Consider the following 21,196-nt stretch of genomic DNA (forward strand, 5'->3'; position numbering starts at 1 on the left):
GACTCACGGCAACCCAGCTCCAGGTTGAGCTGTTGTTCAGCATCTTAGCTATGGAGGGCAGTGTCACTGGCCCTCATATGTGGGATCTGAACCAGGGCCCTCTGGCTTCCCAAGCCAGTTCTTAACCATTGCGCCACTCGGCCGGCCCTCCATCATGATTTCTTGGTTAGTGGTTATCTCTGGGAAGACCCTTAGACCAATTTCATATGCACCCATGGGACTTTTCAGACTCTGTAAGGCCCTAATTAAAATGCAAGCTGCTGGGAAAGAGATCTTAAATCTTTATGGAGTAAAATCCAGATTATTAATTAATATTTTTGCTGGAACTGAGTATAAGAATGGGCCACTAGACAGGGTGGCAAGAAATGATGAGGGGGCTGTGGTTAGTCAGAAGGGAGTTAGTATACAGGAAAATTGTTTATTTCAACAAAATTACTTGTACACTGGAACATTTTAACCAAGCTTACAAAACAAATTGTCAATTTTTTAAATTAGAAAGCATTGTACAGAATATATATTCACATCCTAACCCCTGTCCTCAACCCTACCCTTGATGTTCACCCCACCTCTAACCCCAATCCTGTCTGTCTGACAGTGGGACAGAAGTGTAATGGCCGCCATAATGAGAAGGTATCTTAAGGCCAAAAAACGATGCAGGGAACTCCATAGACTGTAACAGAATTTATTATAGGGTAATTTACTTAGAGGGATGTAGGGTTGGAGCAGACAGATGACCCAGCAATCTGCACAGATTATTCTCCACTGATAAACATCTCTTACAGCACATTTTTTTTTAGTATAACTCAGGTACTAATGATTGACAAGACAAAGGAACAAAGAATGCAGTACTCACCAGCGGCCATACCTTCTGGTGGTCTTGTGATACATGATTGCTTACCGTCGATTCTATCACCACTTTAATATTTATCTCAGTTGTCATGACAGTCCAGCCCTTACTAACAAAAATATTTATGGCTACACTGTGTAACTTTAAGGAACACAGATAACCATGCTTGCTAAAGAGAGTAAAGTTGGTTAAAGGTCACAGCATGAAAACTTAAAGATGGAAGAAATCCAGGACACAGAGATGGAGCTAGTTTTGCTCATATCTACATCTATACACTGTCCCTAACTCTCTGCCACCTCTGACCCCCTACTCATCTCCTAAGATCCCTGCTCTCAGCCCCATCCTGGACATTCAGCTCCTCCCTGAAGTGAACCCTCTCCCTGACCTTGACCAGATACCTAATCCTTACCCTATCTAGTGATTAAAATACCAGTCTTTGATATTTTAATACACCGTGTTGTTTCAGTACTAACATCCTGGCATTTTTACAGATCCAAAACCCAAATCATTTATGTCTTGAACTATAACCAGAGAATTAGACACTGTATTAAAATGTCTAATCAAATAATGGTGCACTTTGTTTGAAGAAAGTACTGACTCCACCCCTCTCCTGATTAAAACGCTTCCAGGGCCGGCAGAGTGGCTCAGTTGGTTAAGAGCCTGAGCTCTGAGCAACAGTCACCAGTTCGATTCCCACATGGGCCAGTGAGCTGCACCCCAGCAGAGCTGCCGCTGAGCTGCTAACAGGTGGCAGGATGGCTCAGCTGGTGAGAGCACGTGCTCCTAACAAGATTGCGGGTTCGATTCCTGTATGGGAAGGTGGGCTACGCCCACCCGCAACTAAGATTGAACATGGCACCTTGAGTTGAGCGGCCCCAAGCTGCGGACGGGCTGCTGGATGGCGATTGGACTTGGAGCTGAGCTAGCTGTGCCCTCCACAACTAAGATTGAAGGACAACAACTTGGCTGTTCCCCTTCCCCAACTCCCAACACTGTTCCCCTTCCCCAATTCCCCAATAAAATCTTTTTAACATTTTTTAAAAATAATAATAAAGGGCCGGCCGAGTGGTGCAATGGTTAAGAACTGGCTTGGGATGCCAGAGGGCCCCGGTTTGGATCCCACATATGAGGGCCAGTGACACTGCCCTCTGCAGCTAAGATGCTGAACAACAGCTCAACCTGTAGCTGGGCTGCCGTGAGTCGCCGGCAACGGTGTAGGCTGCAGTCCCTGTGGCAGTGGGTTGCCATGGGCTACCGTGTGTAGCCAGCAGCCAGCGTGAGCGGCCAGCAGCCGCAGTGAGCGGCCGTCCAGAAGCCAGTGACTGATCTGCCTCTCCAGGGAAGAGCGCAATGATGGTGCCAACTTGGGCCAGTGAAGCAACGTCCTCCACAACTAGACTGAAGAACAAAACGACAGCAACTTGTCTGTTCCCCTTCCCCCAATTCCCCAGCACTGTTCCCATCCCCCCAACTCCCCAATAAAATAAAATTTAAAAAATTAAAAAAAGAAATCTTTAAAAAAAAAAAGCAAAAGACTGAACCAGAAGACCTCTTCAACTCCAGCTGAACTTAAAAAATATATAATAATAATAATAATAATAATAATAATAATAATAATAATAATATAATACTTCCAAGTTCTTTTATCACTGTTTGATTCTCACTTCCCAGGTTACTAAGATGGTCAGGCATCTTTTCGGCTGTGTATTGGTCACTTGTATTTCCCCAGACCCAATACGGATCTTACTTAACTTACTGAAGCCCCTCATGGAGTTGTCTTTGGGACAGCATAGGATGCAGGAAGATGGGCATTGAGGGATATGGTAGGAGAGGTGGGGAGGGGATTAGGGGAGAAGGGAAGAAAGTGATGTTCCCAGGTCCAGTTCCCAGCCTTCCTCCCTGGATTCTTTCTACATTCTTCCGTCATCTCTCCTTAATCAGATACATCTCTTAGGGCTTGAGCCCCTAATTCCTGCCTCACCAACCTATTTGGAGAGTCTCAAGATACATAGAAAGAGGCACCTCCATCCTGGCCCCTGGGAATGCATCTTAGACAATGGTCCAGAGAGGATGGTAGCCCTACCAGTAATAACTTTTTGTCCCAGTCACTAGCTGGACTAAATAGCAGTGGCTGCTATTACAGCCACTAACCCATCCCAATCATTCACTCTATTTCTGGCACTCATCCCTGAGACTCACCACTCCCCCACATTGATCCTTTTCCTAAGTTCCCCCCTGTATCTGGCCCTAACCCCATCTTGAACCTCCCTGCATCTCACTCACCCATTGCCAGCCTCTTCCTATTTCTAGATGTCTCCCTATTCCTGACAGTACTCGTTCTCTGACCTTCCGCCTTATCCCAAGCTGCTATTCTATCCCTGACTCCCGCTCTACCACATCTCCGACTCCAACCTCAACCCCTGCTCCCAATCCCAAACTTGATCTAAACCCCATTCCTGAACCTTACTCCACTTCCAAACACAAACCAAATGAAGCTTTTCCCTTATGTTTTCTTCTAAGAGTTTTATAGTTTTAACTGTTGTGTTTAGGTCTTCAATCCATGTTGAGTTAATTTTTGTATATGGTATGAGGTATGTGGGTTTCTGGTTTTCTCAGCACCATTTGTTGAAAGTCTATCCTTTCCCCACTGAATAGCCTTAACACCCTTCTTGAAAAGCATTTGACCATTTATGCTTAGGTTATTTCTGGGCCCTTCAATCTCAGGTTCTTTTTATCCTTTGGCTCCATCAGCCTAAGCGTACTAGGCTTTTTCCCTTGTTGTCACAACATTCTTGCCTCAGCACCACATATCGTATCCTATAGCCACATTTAAAGGCAAGAGCCAAGAATGCATGGGTGGGTGTCTCTCTCTTTATTAATCAGGAATATTCCCAGGAGTCCTCTGGCCCTGGCAGACTCCTCTTAAGCAATGGTGTGCTGAACCAGTTTGTACCAGCCTGTGAAAGCAGATGATTACATTTTGTAGAATTTTGTAAGCTGGTTGCTAAACACCATCACCCTTGAAATTGCCATGGTGGGAGCATTTATACCATGGAACTTGGTGAATGCTACAAATCAGGACTTTTTTCTATAGGAGAGTGGTTTATCAGCACATTCTTGCCCAAAAATTGTACTAGTCAGAACCAACTGGTATGGCCACCCTAGCTTAAGGAAATCTTAGAAAGTGAGCATCTGTCATCTTCGGCCTGTGTCAAGGGAAGTAGGCTTTGCTAGCAGGCAAAGGGAGAGTTGGGGAAGCAACTGTGGTGTTTGCCACTAATGGCTTTCAATGCTGGGAGCTATTTGTAGTTACTTAAAGGCTGTCTTTGAAATGTCACAGAAGACAATGCTATGGGCTCAATGGAAGAATGGACAGAGCTTTCACAGTGACATAGTAATTACAGTAAGAGGCGGGGTGCCAGGGCAGGCTTTCTAAACTATACAATGAGGGCCTGGTAAGGATGTGGCCCAGCAACTTCCTGTAACCTCAATGGAGGGCCTCCTTGACACAGATGAGAGACTATGAACAGCCAGTGGACACAAGGCTTGAGTGCTGATGAGAAGGGAGGATCCCTGAGGGGCTGAAACAGGAGCAGGGGTCCTAGAGGGTAGTAGAAGTATTCCATGAAGAAGAGCGAACAAAGGAAGGCCTGCCTTCCTTGGCCAAGTAGTCCTTGCTGACTAGGCCATGGATGGCCATGATCTTGAGGAGTCTGTGGCGAAATTTCTGGCCAACGAAGGCATAGATGAGGGGATTGAGGCAGCTGTGCAAGAAGCCCAGAATCTCGGTGGCATTCAGGGCCTGGCCAATCTCAGTTCGGCGCTCACAGGTCTCCGCGATCACCCCCATCCTCATGAGGGTATCTGACACCAGGACCAGGTTGAAGGGCAGCCAGCAGAGCAGGAAGACGAGCACGACAGCAAAGATGACCCGCATGGCCCGGTGCTTCTGCCCCATGTGGGCCTGAAACAGCGTGCGCAGTGTGAGTCCATAGCAGAACAGCATGATTAGCAGCGGCAGGAGGAAGCCGAAGGTCTGAGGCAGGACTCGCATCACCACACGCCATTTTGTTGTATTGGCACCCATGTCCTCATAGCAGACTGGGCTGGAATTATATGGGTAGACGGTCTTGCGGAAGACAAAGGTGGGCAGGGCTAGGATCAACGATAGGGCCCAGATGCCTATGCATATGAACTTGACCCAGTGCCTCTTCTGAGTCAGTGTGCGTGTGGCGTGGACAATGGCCAGGTAGCGGTCCACACTGATACAGGCCAGTAGTAGAATACCACTGTAGAAATTGATTTCCTTCAGGAGTGAGACCATCTTGCACAGGAGTGTGCCAAAGATCCAGCCCTTTGCCTTGGAGGCAGCCCAGATAGGCAAAGTCAGGGTGAAGAGCAGGTCGGCCATGGTCAGGTTCAGCAGATAGACGTCAGTGACAGAGCGGCTGACTTGACTGTATAAGATAACCAGCATCACCAGGGAGTTTCCCAGCAGGCTCAGCAGGAAAACCAAGGCATAGATGATGACCACAGCATACTTGTTGAGTGTATCAGTGTCCAATTGACAGGGGCTATATTTTTCTGTGGGTGGTGTACCAGTCCAATTTTCAAACTCATCATATAGCCACAAATCAGTATAATTCCATATATTTTCCACAAAGATAGTCATGGTTTGATCTAGTTGAAAGATTAAGATAGAAATGTGATTTAATAATTCAGATTCAACTCACTCTCATCAAGGATGTGAAAAGAATTACTGGGATACCTTTTGCTTTTCTGTTGGTTTAGCAACTGGGGATCCCTTCCTTCACCTCCATCTTGGACATTTTTAGAGGTTGTCTTTATCTGGAAGTGTTGTTAACCTTCCACAACTTCAAGGCCTGGCTTCAGTATGGGATATACGAACTACAGTGAAAAGATGTTGGCCAATGGATGGCCCTATAACTGCTTCAACTCTACCTACAATTCCACTTCTGTCCTCTCATTAGCTTTCTCCATCGTTAGCCATGTCTGTGCATTCAGATGGGGGGACCAAGTTGGTCTTGTACATTCAGGGGAAGCCTACGTTAAGCAAAATGGAAGGAAGCAAACCTATCCCAAGATGTCCCTTTCTATGTTATTTCCCCTCCTATGTTCTTTCTGATTCTGTTTAACCTTCTTAAAATCTACCGAGGGAAGGAAATTATAACAATGAATTGCATTAAAGTGTATTTTAAGCCTTCTCTCTAAAGAAGCAATAAATGTTTTGGTCCACTGTCTAAAGGAAGTGTAAGTTTTTGAGAGAAGTTCCCATCTTGGTCCCTGAAATCACCTTCTAAATATCCACAGAACCATTCAGCAGTTTTCAACTATCCTTTTAAATTGTGAAACACTTTGTTGAAGCAAATTCTTGCCCAATACGTAAAACAGATAAAGGCTCATCTGCTGGGGAGGGAAGGTGTGCTGCTCCCTCTACCCAGACAGCTACTAAGGAGGTTTCCCCCAAATCCCCAGGACTGGCCAGAGTACAATCTGGAAACCTTTGGAAAGTTACCAAGACTGGAAATACGGATTCCTTGTATCCAGTCCTGATTCTATCATTAATAAGTTGTGTGGTCTTGAGAGGGTCCTTTTACTTCTATATATTTCAGTTTTCTCATCTGCAAATTGAGGGACGCAGAGTAGATAACCCCTGAGTTGCTTCCAGGCCTGAGGTTCTGTAATAAGTTCATTCAGATCCACACATTTTAATTATGTTCTCTCCCTGCCAGTATTGCATTTTCACAGAAGACAAAGCTTTAGGGCAAAGCAATAAACATCAAATTGGGGAGAAATAAGCCTCTTCCTTGCAAAAGGGAGAGGTGTGAAAGGACGAAGTAAGAGGCTGAGTCCTCCTTGTCACCAGCTACAGATAGCCATGTATGAGGTCGGAATTGAATACCTGGTCACAAGAGAGGAGGCAGGAAGCCAACAGAGCAGAAATCTTCAGGTCCTAGAGAAATGAATGCATTTTCTAAAATACAGTCAAACCAAGTCTCCCTACCCCAAAGGAAGTACTGGCCAACCAGAGGTTGTTTCCTACCTGAGGCACCAGCCAGGTGTGTCCAACTGTAAGAGCCTGGAGCTCAGAGATGATAATGGCTTAACAGTGAGAAGGAACTTGTCGAATAAAGAGAAGTAGGGAAGCCACGTCACAGCCTCCTCTTTGAGCCCTGCCCATGTCTACATTTGGAGAACAGATGAAGTCAAGAGATCTCAGCCCTGTCACGGGCTCTCAGAATCCAAATGTCCAAACAGGGGTCTCAGACATGAAGATGGTGACTATTTTTATTTTCTTCCTTTTCTTGTATTTATTTCCATTTGTCTATCTCTTAAATTCCCTAGTAGACCACCTTGGCAAGCTCCCAACTTTTCTGACATGAATAACGGGGAAAGCATTTGGCTTTTAACAGTAGAGATTTCAGAAGGAGTCCATTGGAGGAAGGCTTTGCTGGAGTCGTCCACTTAGGAGAAAATTGGGGGACAATTCAGTGGAAAGGAGGTGGAGGACTGTACTTAAGCTGTGTTAGCACAAAAAGCACACAACTTTTACTTATATTATAGGCTTCTTTGGGGTGGCTGGGGCTGGTGGAGATGTGGAGGGAGAATTAACCTCCCTCCCCCACCAGCTGCTCCTTTGCACAACCGCTGCCAACAAGTGGTTGATGAGAATGGCCCTGAGGCTGGGGGCATGGGCCACCTGGAGTCTGCCCGGACAACAAGGGAACGATTGGAGCTGGAGCGATTAGCAAATGAGGGAGGTGGGGCTCATGTCATTCTGTTCCTCTCTCAGTATGGAAGGATGGATTCCCAGGAAACCTGCCTCAGCTGCCCCCAGCAGCTAATGGCTGCCCCCTGGCTTTAACCCTTCGATACTTGAATTGCTTTTTCATTATAACAGGAACCCCACTCTACTGCAATGATGTGTTTACATCAGCTTTCCCCACAGTCTGTGGACTGTTAGAGAGCAGGGACCCTATCCAAATCATCTTCGGATCCTCTGCCAGGAAACAGGGTAAGTGCTCAATCTATGGTTGTGCAGTAAATGACACTTGGACATATCTCCTATGATTCATGGATCGTGGATCACCACCATGATTCAGAGTGTGTGTCACTACAGACACAAGGTGTGCTGAACGCATCGCTTCCATACAGCCAGGCAAGTCGGTCTGGCATTGTTCTTTCCCAGCCGTTGTGCATTGTTTAAAGTTAGCGCCAATCTGTTCAAGTGTAAATTATGCCCCTTCCATAAATGCCAAATGTATCATGCCACTGGTACCTACAATTCTGCCCCTAGGAAGCATATTTTTTAAGCTAAGTCATGCTTTCCTCTTGGGTTCTCTTATCATTTATAAATAGTAGCAGGAAGTGTAGGAGGCCATTGCCTGGGGCTACCCATGCTTTGTTTTTACTGCTGTTGGACAATTGTTATCTGATGCTTAAACTAGAAGGGACTTGAAGATGGGGGAAGTCCCTGAAGGGAGTGTGAACATCCCCCATATGAATCATCTAGGGAAAAGTAGCTCCTGGGGCAGAAAATAGTGGGGACACAGGAGAAAACAGACTGTATGGGGCCTGGACTGCAAAACGCCTGCATGTACTGAAGTGCTTGCAAGCTGAGGCCACAGGGAAAGAGAATGTTTGCCACAAGGGGGCAGCAGTCACCAGATGGGGCGCTCTTGCAAGGGACCAGGGCGGGAGCAGCCATATCTAGTATCTATTTTTAAGCTCCTCTTGTGTATAATTCTCTTCTGCTCTTCCTAAGCCCTCAGTCAAGTCGGTTCAGCATTCCAGTTTATTTAGACTAATGACTGAAGAATTAGGGAAGGGTATGGTCCATCTTCAAGCCTGAGGAGTAAATGGGGAAGCAACCCTTACGGAGAAGCATAGAGGTGGCAACTGTGGTAGGTTAGGTCTCTGGTGGGAAACCTATCTGGAGGTCAAGAGTTGAAAAGAATCTTTCCCTTCATGGTAGGAAAGAGCATTTTCACTGAGTGGGGGAAAGGCACATATACATGAGCATGGAATAAATGTTTACCCACTTAAAAATGTTCCAGCAAGTCTGCCCACCAACATATCTTCCATACTTCACTTCCCACTTACAACTGCTTCCTCATAATGTTTCAATGGGAAAGCATTGTTTTCATTCTGTGCAGAACATCCAGTGCCACAAATATTGTTGTGACATGTGCAGCCTGAATGCCAATCTGCTGGCAAAATGCAGAGGCTTCTTCTTGCCACTCTGTTTTAAAAATGGCAGCTTCTATGCAGCACCATGTGAACGGCACAATACGGCTGTAAGTATATCTATTTTGTCCCTGTGTCAGCTTTGATGCCTGCATCAGCATCTCCTCACATGCCAGCAGAAGAATCCACTTAAACCTGGGGGCAAGGGAGAGGGAAGAGAGGATTCACTTCACCCCTCTCCCCGGGGATCATCCCCATTGCCACAGTGACAGATTCAAGGGCAAGTATGTGGCCTAAGGTGATCCACTCAGAGGCAAGTTCAGGATGGTTATTTGATGACAACGGAAAAGCAACTATGTAGCCTTGTGGCTGCTGGACTCCATAAAAGGCAAACCAATCCAAGGACAAAAACTAACACACCGGACGGAGAAGGAGAGCTGCGAGAAGCACAGAGAAACGGAGCCAGAGTCCTGAACAAATCATGCTCAGAGGTCATCTTCTGTCTGTACTTTTCAGTTATATGAGTCAATAAATTCTCTTTATTGTTAAGACCTATTCAAACAGAGTGTTTTATTACCCACAACCAAAACTATGCCCAAGTAAGAGAGTTCTAGAAACCAAAAGTGACCTAGGATGAGGGAAGAGGAGAGGAATGTCAATGTGTCACAAGGTCCAGGCTGTGACGGTCAGGATAAGAGCTGGACCTAACAGAGGTACGACCTGGGCAGGTGCAGACCTCCTAGCCCTGATTGCCAAGCTCTGGCAGAAGCCAGAAAGGAACTTTGAAAGGTGAGCACATTAGAGCCCATCTCAGGGCATCTGCTGAATGAATTCAGAAATCCTCATGAAGGACCCAGAAATTTCTGCTTTGGAGCCAGGCAGACCATGATGTGGACAGGGCCCTCCTTTACTAGTTTATGATCTTGGACGAGTTTGTTATCATATATCATAATATCCTAGCCATATAAATAGGGATAATAAAACTTGCCTCACGGAGCTGTTGTGATAATGAAATGGGATAAGAGCATGGGTTCTAGAACCAAACCACCTTCGTGCAAATTCCAGCTCTGTCCCTAGCCAGTTGTGTGCCCATGGGAAGCTTAGAGACTCTCCCTGGGCCTCGGTTTTCTCATCTGTAACATGAGAATGAAAGTAGCACCTAGCTCATAGGATTGGTATAAGGATGAATTAATTAATACACGTAAAGTGCTTAGCACAGTGTCTCACAGATAATAAATGTTCAATCACTTTTAGCTGTCTTTATACACAACCCATGGATGTGTTAAAGGAATATGTACCAAACATGCTAAACAATGCAGACCCTGACCCTGAAATCCCACTTAATGTGAGGGAAGGAAACAACATAGGAAGGAAGGAAGAGAGGAAGGACAGTTAATCACAGGATTGTTTATAACAGTAAAATTGGTAATAATTTCAGTGTCTTTCAAAAAACTTCTATACAAATTATAGTAGATCTAGAAAATGGAACACTATGCTTCTATTTTGATCACTGTATCCTAAGTGCCTAGGAGGCATCTTAGCAATTAGGGTGCAATAAACAGTTGTTGAAGAAAGCAAAAAAAGATGGATTATATTTCTAGAGATTGAGAGACCCACAAGTGACTTGCCTTCTGTTTATCTTCCCTCTGGTCTCTGGGAAATAACACTGGAGGGAAAGTTGACTACTATGGCTGTAAGAAATAACTTAGTGAAACATGAGCCTCCCCCCCCGCACCACCACCACCACCTCTTCTGCTACAAGTCAAGTATACACCTGAGATCAAGCCAAGGAGGAAAAATACAATGTACTCCTGGTAGCCAGGAGCTGTTGTTGTAAGATCAGTCCAGGAGGGGGCAGCATTATCTTCAAATCGAACCAAACAACTGGAGAAGGGCAGTGAAATAATCAGGTGAAAAGACCCTCTACTCCATAGAAGTTGGGTTAGGCGGTCAATATCTAGCACCTAACACCACATTTTAAGGTTTGCAAACATTTACCATTGTCCGCTTAAACTCCTTCCAGATTACAGTTTAGCAAGCGCCAGAGTGTGAGTGTAGTTTGAGATGAGCAGTCAACCACCCATGTGTCACTAAACTAGTCACTGGCTTCAAGCACTTAATAGTCCCGTCATGCCCCTTTTCCAGCTCGCAGATTCTTCCTTCAGACCAATGTGAACACACTTTCAAACAGCACATTCAGATACTCTCAGCAAAGCAGTTAAAAGGTATATTTCAAGGAACTGAAAATCTTTTCCGTTTTCTTATAGCACATTTTTTTGGTCCTCCATCACTTAGGCAGCTTGGGCTGCCATCACAAAATACCACGGACTTGGTAACTTAAACAACAGATCAATTTCTCGCAGTTCTGGAGGCTGAAAGTCTGAGATCAGGGGGCCGCCAAGCCCTTGTAGTGAGGGCTCTCTTCCTGGCTTGCAGACAGCTGCCTTCTGTGCAGCCATGTCCTCACATGATCTAAAGACACTAATATCATCAAGGGGTCCCACCTCATGACTTCACCTTAATCTAATTGCCTCCCAAAGGCCCCACCTCTAAATACCATGACACTGGGGGTTAGGGCTTCAACATATGAATTTTGAGGAGACACAAGCATTCAGTTCATAAAAGCACCACATCACAGTTTAAGTAGAATGATTTCATTCCTCTCTTACACATTCATGAAGCAAGGTTCTATCAAGTTCTAACAAATTTCTATCTGTTTTTAATGCAGGCTTGCTTATTTTCTTACATGCAGCCAAATGCACTGAGCTCTACTTTATGTGGCCCAGCCAGCAACCAACGTAATCAGCATTCTGTCTGACAGATATGGCTGCCAAAGTAGCATGCAATAAAGATGGCTGCAGTAAAATAAACTGTACAAATGGGTATCTGGGGGCAGAGGGGGTGAAGATGTGAACTGGGCAGATGGGAGACAGGGGGGAAGAAGACTTTTCATTAATAGCTTTTAATATTTTTTATTTTTGAAACGTGTAAAGTGATTCTCATTACAAATTTTAAGTGTAAAATATAATCTTAAAATGTTAAAAAACTAATAATTTAAACAGAGGGGTGGAAAGGATGTGGTGCTGCTGAGCACCCTCCTTTAAGCTCTTGCATCTGCAATTGGATGTCTTCTGGCTGCTCAACTTCCCCACAAAGAGCCAAAGAGGCTTTCAGCCAATTCCAGGAAGCATCTTGTTAGGCCCAGGCTTAGACCTGTCGTTTCTCTAAGTTCCCTCCACTTCAGACCCTTGGCTCCAAATCAACTCATCCTGGACTCTCTTGATCCTTGTCTCTTTAGTGGTCTGTCTAGCTGCCTAGACCCTCAGCTCCTCCACTACAATCCAGGATGTCCTGGCTTCTCCTCATCTCCCACTTGGTCCTCTCTGCCTGTACTGTTTCCAGTTACAATTCAAGATAGCTCCATGAATGTACTCCCCGCTCTCCTAGACACCAAAGAAAGCTCAGCCCTGGGTTTTATTCCTGTCCTGGAAGTGAATTCTCATTGACTTGCATTGACTATTGAAACCCACCTACGTGCCTTGGGAACATTCCCATTTTCTTTCATTTAAAATAAAGCCACTGATTTACACATGACTATACATAGATCCAGCTTCCCGCTGAAATTACTTATCCTAGTCACAATGCCATAAAAGCAATCAGCCTGCAGGTCAGTTTCTTTGGCTGCTTAGGATTTGTTTCTTTTTTTGTTCATTTAAATTAGAATTGGTTCTCAGCTTTTAAAAATTTAGATTTTTTTCATATTAAATAAATCAGGGTTTCTATGCCCTCTTCTAAAATTTGCAAGACCTGGCAACACTGAGTCCATGGCAAAAATCAGCTAAAGTTGGTAGAGAAGAGATCCCAGAAATAGAGCCACATTCGCACCATCATTCAATTTTCAACAGAAGTGCCAAAGCCATCGAAGGAGGAAAGGAAAGTTTTACCACCAAAAAGCGTGCTGGAATAACTGGACATGGGAAAAATACAAACCTTGACCCCACATCACACACAAACATTATTTTGTGATGAATCATAGGTCTAAATGTAAAAGCTAAAAATGTAAAACTTTTAGAGGAAAACAGGCGAATATCTTCACAACTTAGGAGAAAGCAAAAAGTTTCTTAGACAAATCAAAAAGTGCAATACCATTAAAAATTTTTTTGATAAATTCGACTTCATCAAAATAAAAAATTTCTGGGGCGGCCAATTAGCTCAGGTGGTGAGAGTGCAGGCTCATAACACCAAGGTTGCCAGTTCAATTCCCACATGGGCCACAGAGAGGTGCACTCCACAACTAGATTAAAAACAACTATTTGACTTGGAGCTGATGGGTCCTGGAAAAACACACTGTTCCCCCAATAAAATTTCAAAAAATTAAATTAAATTAAATTTTAAAATTTCAGATTTTCTGGTTAAGATGGCAGAGTAGATAAATGTTGTGCTTACATTCTCTAATGACCACATCAAAATCACAGCTAAACTACAAAATAACCATCATTGAGAATCACCTGAAGTCTTGCTAAACCAAACTCCTACCTATAAGGACATACAGAAGAAACCACTTTTGGACTGGTACAAGGGGCAGAGACGCAGAACAGGCTAGACTCACACCCATGTGTGACCATCAAAAACCGGGAGAAATATCTCAGCTGCAGAGATCCCCCCGGGAGAAGTAAGGGGTCCCAGTGCCGCACCAGGCTCCCCAGCCCAGAGTTCCAGTGCTGGGGAGAGAAGTCCCCATGATTTACTGGTTGTGAAAACCAGTGGAGATTGTGGCTGAGTGGGATGGAGGGCGGCTACACCCCGAGGCGCTCCTCTTACAGGGACCACGCATGGACTTACTTGCTGAGGGACTCTCACTCTGAGCTCCAGTGCTGGGGCAGCAGCTTGAAAGGTGAAAGGGACATACGAGCAGGAACTGAGTTGTCTGACTTTAGGGTGAGGGCTGGAGGGGCAGCTTTCTCCCAGATGGAGGAGCTGGTGGAAACCATTGTTTCTTTGTTGAGCCCTCCCCATTCCGAGTGCAGATGCAGGTGACCGCCATACCTGAGTCTTCATCAACATGGCGAATGCCGTTCATTTGCCTGGCCCTGGTGATTCTGAGACCACACCCCCCTCAACTAGGCCCACCCAAACTGCTTCCAGGGGCTTTTTAGTACAAACCGCCTGCCTTGGCTCATGCTGCACTTTCCTAAAGTCTCTCAAAGGTTCACAAAACCCAAATAAGCAGCACCTGGCTTCAGCATGTCCTGTACCTCTGGCTGAGCAGCCCTACACCCAGCCTAGCGGCAACCGGCCTTTACTTACAACTTGGCCTCTCAAAGCACCTTTTAGCACAGCACAGCGGCAGCCATCTGTGGATTTCTTTGTGACTCATGCCCGGTGGTACTGGACAAGGCACAGGCTGCAGCTGAACTTGGCCTACAGCGGGGCCTGTTTCAGGAGGCCCCAGGGCTGGCACACCCAGTGGCCAGCTTCAAACCAAGGTGGAACATCACCCAGCTACCTCCAAGGATGGTACACACAAAGGGCAGACTGGGCAAGAACCAGGGCCCTGCTAAAGCAAATCCTGCTCCACAGGGTCAGCTCCTGCCATCAGCTCCTCCACTGTAGCCACAGCCAGTCCTCACAACCAACGAGCCCAAGGGCCAATGCCTCCCACTGATATGCAAACAGCAGCCAAGGGTCAACTATAACAGGAGGACACACACAAGGAAGATACCTGGAGCACCCAGCTGTAGTGACCAGGGGGACTGCACCACTGGGCCCCACAGGACACCTACTACATAAGGTCACTCTACTAAGACTGGGAGACATAGCAGCCCTACCTGGAAACAAACACAGGGAGGCAGCCAAAATGGGGAGACAAAGAAACATGGCCCAAATAAAAGAACAGAACCAAGCTCCAGAGAAAGAACTAAACAAACAGAGACACACAACCTACTAGATGCAGAGTTCAAAACACTGATTATAAGGACGCTCAATGATCTCAGGGAGAAGTTCAACAAAGAGATAGGAAACATAAAAATAGAGATAGAAACATAGAAAAGAGCCAGTCAGAAATAAAGAATACACTAACTGAAATGAAGACTATATTACAGGAAATCAACGGTAGATTAGATGAAGCAGAGGATCGTACAAATGATACAATCAGGAGATAAGGTAGCAGAAAACACCCAAACAGGACAGCAAGAAGAAAAAAGAACCCCCCAAAATGAGGACAGTTTAAGGGGCCTCTGGGACAATATCAAGCTAATCAGCACTTGTTTCTTAAGGGTATCAGAAGATGAAGTGAGAGAGAGCAAGGGATTGAAAACCTATTTGAAGAAATAATGAAGGAAAACTTACCTAACTGGTGAAGGAAATGGATATTAAAGGCCAGAGAGCACAGAGAGTCCCAAACAAGATGAATCCAAACAGGCCCACACCAAAACACATCATAATTAGAATGCCAAAGGTTATAGACAAAGAGAAAATCTTAAAAGTAGGTACCAAGAAAAAAGCAGTTAGTTACCTACATACAAGGGCACGCCCATAAAACTGTCAGCTGATTTCTCAGTAGAAACTTTGCAGGCCAGAAGGAATTGGCAGGAAATATTCAAAGTAATGAAAAGCTAAAACCTACAACCAAGATTTCTCTACCCAGCAAAGCTATCATATCAAAGAGCTTCCCAGACAAGAAAAAGCTAGAGTTCATTACCACCAAACCAGTATTTCAAGGAATCTTAAAGGGACTACTCTAAGATAAAGAAAAAGATCAAAACTACAAATAATAAAATGGCAATAACTACCCATGTATCACCAATTACTTTAAATGCAAATGGATGAAATGTTCCACTCAAAAGACATACGACAGCTGAATGAATAAGAAAACAACACCCATACATATGCTGCCTACAAGGCTCACTCCAAATCAAAAGACACACAGTGACTGAAAGTAAAGAGATACAAAAAGTTATTTCATGAAAATGAAAACAAACTAGCAAAAAAGCTGAAGTAGCAATACTTATACCAGACAAAATAGACTTTAAAATAAAGGCTATAGCTTCCATCAAATGAGAATACATTGAGAAGTCTGCAACTGAAAGAGGGCCCTCACCAGACCACGTTGGCACCCTGATCTCCAACTTCCAGCTTCCAGAACTGTGAGAAATAAATTCCGGCTGTTTATAAACCAAATAAATAAATAAATAATAAAATAAAATAAAGGCTATAACAATAGACAAAGAAGGCTCCAGTAATCCCACTTCTGGGTGTTTACCCAAAGAAATCCAAAATGCTACTTCGAGGGGATGTGTTCATTGTATGTTCATGGCAGCATTATTTACAATAGCCAAGATATGAAGGCAACCTGGGTGTCACTGAATGGATGAATGGATAAAGAAGAGGTGGTACACATATACAGTGGAGTATTATTCAGCCATTAGAAAGAATGAAATCTTTCCATCTACAATAACATGGATGGGCCTAAAGAGTATTCAGCTGAGTGTAGTAAGTCGGACAGCAATAGACAAATGTCATATGGTTTCATTTGTAAGTGGAATCTAAAGAAGAAAATAAACAAACAAAACAGAAACAAATTCATAGATACAGAGAACATTTTGATGGTTGCCAGATGGGAGGAGGGTTGGAGGTGGGTGAAAGAAGGGAACGGATTAAGAAGTACAAATTGGTTATTACACAGTAGTCATGGGGATATAGGGTATAGCATAAGGAATACAGTCAATAATATTGTAATAACTATGTATGGTGTCAAATAGGTACTGGATCTATCACGGTAATAGATGGGAGGGGGGCTGGGTAAATGGCTGGGTAAAATAGATGAAGGAATTAAAAAATACAAATTGGATGTTACAAAATAATCAGTGGGATGTAAAGTAAAGTATAGGGAATATAAGCAATAATATGGCAATAATTATGTATAGCACCAGGTGAGCACTAGAATAGTTAGGGGGATCACTTCTTAAATTATGTTAATGTCTAACCACTATGCTGTACACCTGATATAATGTACAGCATAGGGAATATAGTCAATAATATTGTGATAGTGTGGTACAGTGTTGGATGGTTACTGTACTTATCATAGTGATCACTTCTTTAGGTATATAAATGTTGAATAACTATGGTGTACATCTGAAACTAACATAATATTGTATGTTAGCTATATTTTTAATAAAAATATTTTTTAAAAAGACAAAAAACTATAAACAAATATTGATCTCTAGATAATGCTATACATACTGATGTATCTAGGGAGATGTCTGCTGTTGTGCAATTTACTTTGAAACAAGCAAAAAAGTAAAATGGATTAATGGGTAATGTGATGGCTACGTGCATAGATATAGGATAAAGCAAATAAAGTGTTAATGGTAGAATCTAGGTAGTAGGTAAATAAGCATACACTGTAAAATTCTTTCAACTTTGCTGTATGTTTGAGATTTTTCACTATACAATGTTGGGGAAGGGGATTAGCTGGCACTGTTTTGACCGACTCCTTTAAGCGGTATACACCCTCCTGTTTGCCACACTCCCTCCCCCTCCTTATTGCCTCATGCCCACACTGCTTCATTCATTTACATTACCTACACCTCTCAGTACAGGGATCTTATATCCTAGACACACATGGTATATCCAAATGGTTGTTCAATAAATCTCTGGGAGAGGCAGAATAGCATTGCACCAGTCCCACCACATACCAGTTTTGTGATCTTGGGCAAATTAATTCACCCCTGAGCCTCAGTTTCCTCATCTGTAAGATGAAGTAAAATGATGAATGCAGTCTCTAACACATAGTGGGCCCCAGATAAATGTTGACTATTATTTCATAGTTTAATATATTGACTTTGTAAATGTAAAAAAATAATGACTGATTTTCACAGCAAGGAACTCTCTAGAGTTTAGATTTCCAGGGGAAAGAGTGGGAACGCTATTTTCCTGGAAATTGCATATTTGTTTGCCCTAAATTTCCTCTCATACAGGAAAAGCTGTATTTATACAACAGATATTTAACAGGCATCTACTACTACAAATGCCACCCGTACCTGTTGGCTAAGCACTGTCTCTGCCACAGAGAATTCAGTGGGGTAACTGAAATAATAAACATATGTTCAAGTTCCAGGGGTGGCAAAAAAAGGGTCAGGGAAGAAAGAAAACTTGAGTAGGGTCTCACAGGATGGATGGGAGTTTTCCAGGTGGACTTAGGGAAGGAGGGCTGTCCAGATAGAAAGGACGACATATGCAAAGACACTGAACAATAAAAAAGCAATGGGATTCTTAGATTTGACAAGTATTTTGTAATATTAGAGCCCAGGGAAGACAAGAGATGAGGCTGGAGACAGAGATAGTGCCCAAATCATGCTGTTTGTCGTGTTACAGAGTTTGGGTTTTATGCTACAGATAAAAAGCTACTGACACATTTTAGGAAGATATTTCTACAGTAGATAGGGCTAGACTGACAGGAAAGAGTCCTGATGCAGGATGACCAGTCAGGTACCAGTGCTGCCCATTGCTCAGACAAATTGCCTGGGACACTTGTTAAGCATGCAGCTTCCAGGGCCCCGCACCAGGCCTACTGAATCAGAGTCTGGGATAGGGTCTGGGATTCTAGATGATTAACAAGCACCCCAAGTTTCCCAACAAACTGGGAAAACACTGAGTCCAGGAGATGGCAGCCACCATCTTCTGAAAGGGAATGAAGGCCTAAACAGAGGCATTTAGAGAAGGGGAGAGGAGGCATGTTACAGTGTGATTTAGAAGAAAGAATCTACATAATATGACAAGGGATTGCATGTGGGGGTGATGACTTCCTGGCGTGACCATGTAGATAGCTGTGTTGTTTACCAAGATAGGGAGTACAGGACAAAGGTCAAGTTTAAGGAGAGGAGATAATAACTTCTGCTTGACCAGGATGAATCAACATCTGGAGAGCCAGCACTGTCTCAATGGTGGTAAAAGTCATGGCTGGCTGAGGCCACCCCAGGAGAGAATATGGCGTGCGAAGGGAGGAGGGTCATAGCTCCCAAATGCACTGGTTTTCCCTTGTGCTTCTCATACAAATCTGTAACTTAAATGTCTCACATCCTCCAACCATGTTAAGTTGTAATCAAGACAATAAATTACATGCATAAAGTTTGAAAATAGACAAGCAGAAACTAAACATTCCCTAGATCTCTGAAACCCAGATGCAAGACAGAGTCAAGCTGCCTCCTGCCTTTTGACATAACCCAGGGACAGAGCTGATGAGTGACATTGACAGGCCCCAGAGGAAACTCCATCTCTCGTATATTTATTCCTTTTGTCCTCCTGATGCTATTTAAGAAATAAACACTTCCTCTTTAAAGATGGTCCTCCTAAAAATACAGAGATGGCATAAAGAATGTCCTAGTTAGAAAACCTGGGTTAGAGTCCCATGAAGTTGGGCGACTTAACCACTTAAAGCTTCTTTTTCCTCTTGTATAAAATAAGGATAATAATTGCTGTAAAGAACAAATGAGAAAACACACTTCAAAATGGGTCCAAAACTCTGCTCAGGTCTATAAAAAATAGAACCCCACCCCCACTCATTCAAGTAAAAGGAAAATTTATGGAAGTGATACAACAGGAAATCTCAGCAACTCCAAAGAGCAGGAAATGAAGTACAGTTTGTCATTTAGAGATCAGAGCTGAAAGCCTGACATTACTCCCTCTGCGATGTTCTCTTCGGGCATATGGTCTGCCATCTTGGCTTCTCCCTGCAGGTTCACACATTCCCACATGGCACACACTGCAATTGTCTATTCACTACCCACTCCCTTTCCTTCCGCACTAAGAGAACCTCAGTTTGATGAGGATGGTTTCAGCCAATTATGACAATCTGTTGTCCACTCTTCCCACCTCCCTTACACTGAGCCATGGCCATGTATATGGTTCTGGCAAATGAGGCTTAAGAAGAATAATTCTGGGAACTCTGGGAAAATTCTTGCTTTTCCTGACAAAAAGGAAAGACGCTTCTTGGTGGTGCCTCTTTCATTTCCTTCCTTTAGTTGTGATAGCCAGAGCAGCAGCAACCATCATGGGACCATGATTTTCCTCATGGCCAAAAGAATCACAAGGAGGTCTCTCACTCTTGGACATCATTGAGCCCCCTAGCTAACATAAGTGAACATCTTGTGTAAAATAACAAAACCAGAAAACAAAAATCTCTCACCCCTATGTTTTTAAGACACTATGACTTAGGTTTTTATTACTTGAAGCTGCGGTTCTGCGGTTACCCTTGACTGATAATGCTATTATCTAATTTGGAATTTTCCAAATGTCAATCATCCTTAAACCATCTGTAGCATCTTTGCCATGTCTACTCAAGTAAAATGTTCTTCTTTAAACTGATTCACTTTCGTTAACTTAAATACCTACCCTAGTCTTGTGGCTCCCATGTGTGTTTTTTTTCTAATACCCATAGAAACAAATACATAACAATTAAGACAGATTTCCAAATTGGTGAACACATCCACCTGCCAGGAGGGTGGTCCACCCCAACTCCACAAGGAAGTCTCTGAGCTCAGGACCCTTCCAGACCTTGTCTGTGCATCTGTTTGTTCATCTGTACCTTTTATAATAAACTGATAAGTGTATGTAAAAAACAATAACAATTTTAATTTTTAATTAAATTAAAGAAGATTTATCACATACCAGCCCAAATCATCTCAAGGATGATGAAGGAAGAGGAGGGGGAGGAGAAGGAGAAGGAGAAAAAGGAGAAGATTAAATGGTCTCATTTCAAAACTAAGGTTTCTGTGTACCTGGGGATAAAACCATTAGGGATTATTGGACAGTCCTTTATGTCTGACTAGATCAAGCTACATAGCCAGGGAAAAAAACGGGAACACCAGGCCAGCTGGTACGGCTGGTGTAGCAGAAGCTGGAAGCTCTTGCACACGCTCCTGAGCACTTTGCTATATCCATCTCCCAGCAATGTCAATCTAGTGTTCATTCAATTGTAAAGTAATATTTCAAGTCAGTAGAAGAAAAATGGGTTATTCAACACATGATGTTAGGATAGTTAGAAAACTATTGGGGGGCCGGCCGAGTGGCGCGATGGTTAAGAACTCGCTTGGGATGCCAGAGGGCCCCGGTTCGGATCCCACATATGAGGGCCAGTGACAC

General features: G+C 43.8%; 1 protein-coding gene across 1 annotated transcript; it reads right to left on the reverse strand.

The window, feature by feature from the left end:
* Positions 1-2,463: 2,463 nt before the first annotated feature.
* LOC109380537 (C-X-C chemokine receptor type 2-like) lies at positions 2,464-6,977 on the reverse strand. Its single transcript, XM_019638191.1, has 2 exons — positions 6,912-6,977; positions 2,464-5,527 (listed from the first exon to the last, which is right to left on the reverse strand). The coding sequence occupies exon 2, from the start codon at positions 5,517-5,519 to the stop codon at positions 4,449-4,451; it is 1,071 nt and encodes a 356-aa protein (XP_019493736.1). The 5' UTR covers positions 5,520-5,527; positions 6,912-6,977; the 3' UTR covers positions 2,464-4,448.
* Positions 6,978-21,196: the final 14,219 nt, after the last annotated feature.

Source organism: Hipposideros armiger, unplaced genomic scaffold, assembly GCF_001890085.2.
Source record: "Hipposideros armiger isolate ML-2016 unplaced genomic scaffold, ASM189008v1 scaffold_38, whole genome shotgun sequence".
Taxonomy (NCBI): domain Eukaryota; kingdom Metazoa; phylum Chordata; class Mammalia; order Chiroptera; family Hipposideridae; genus Hipposideros; species Hipposideros armiger.

Bases quoted from the DNA above. Each gene is read 5' to 3' on its own strand.
- LOC109380537 (XM_019638191.1), bottom strand. From the start codon at position 5,519: ATGACTATCTTTGTGGAAAATATATGGAATTATACTGATTTGTGGCTA.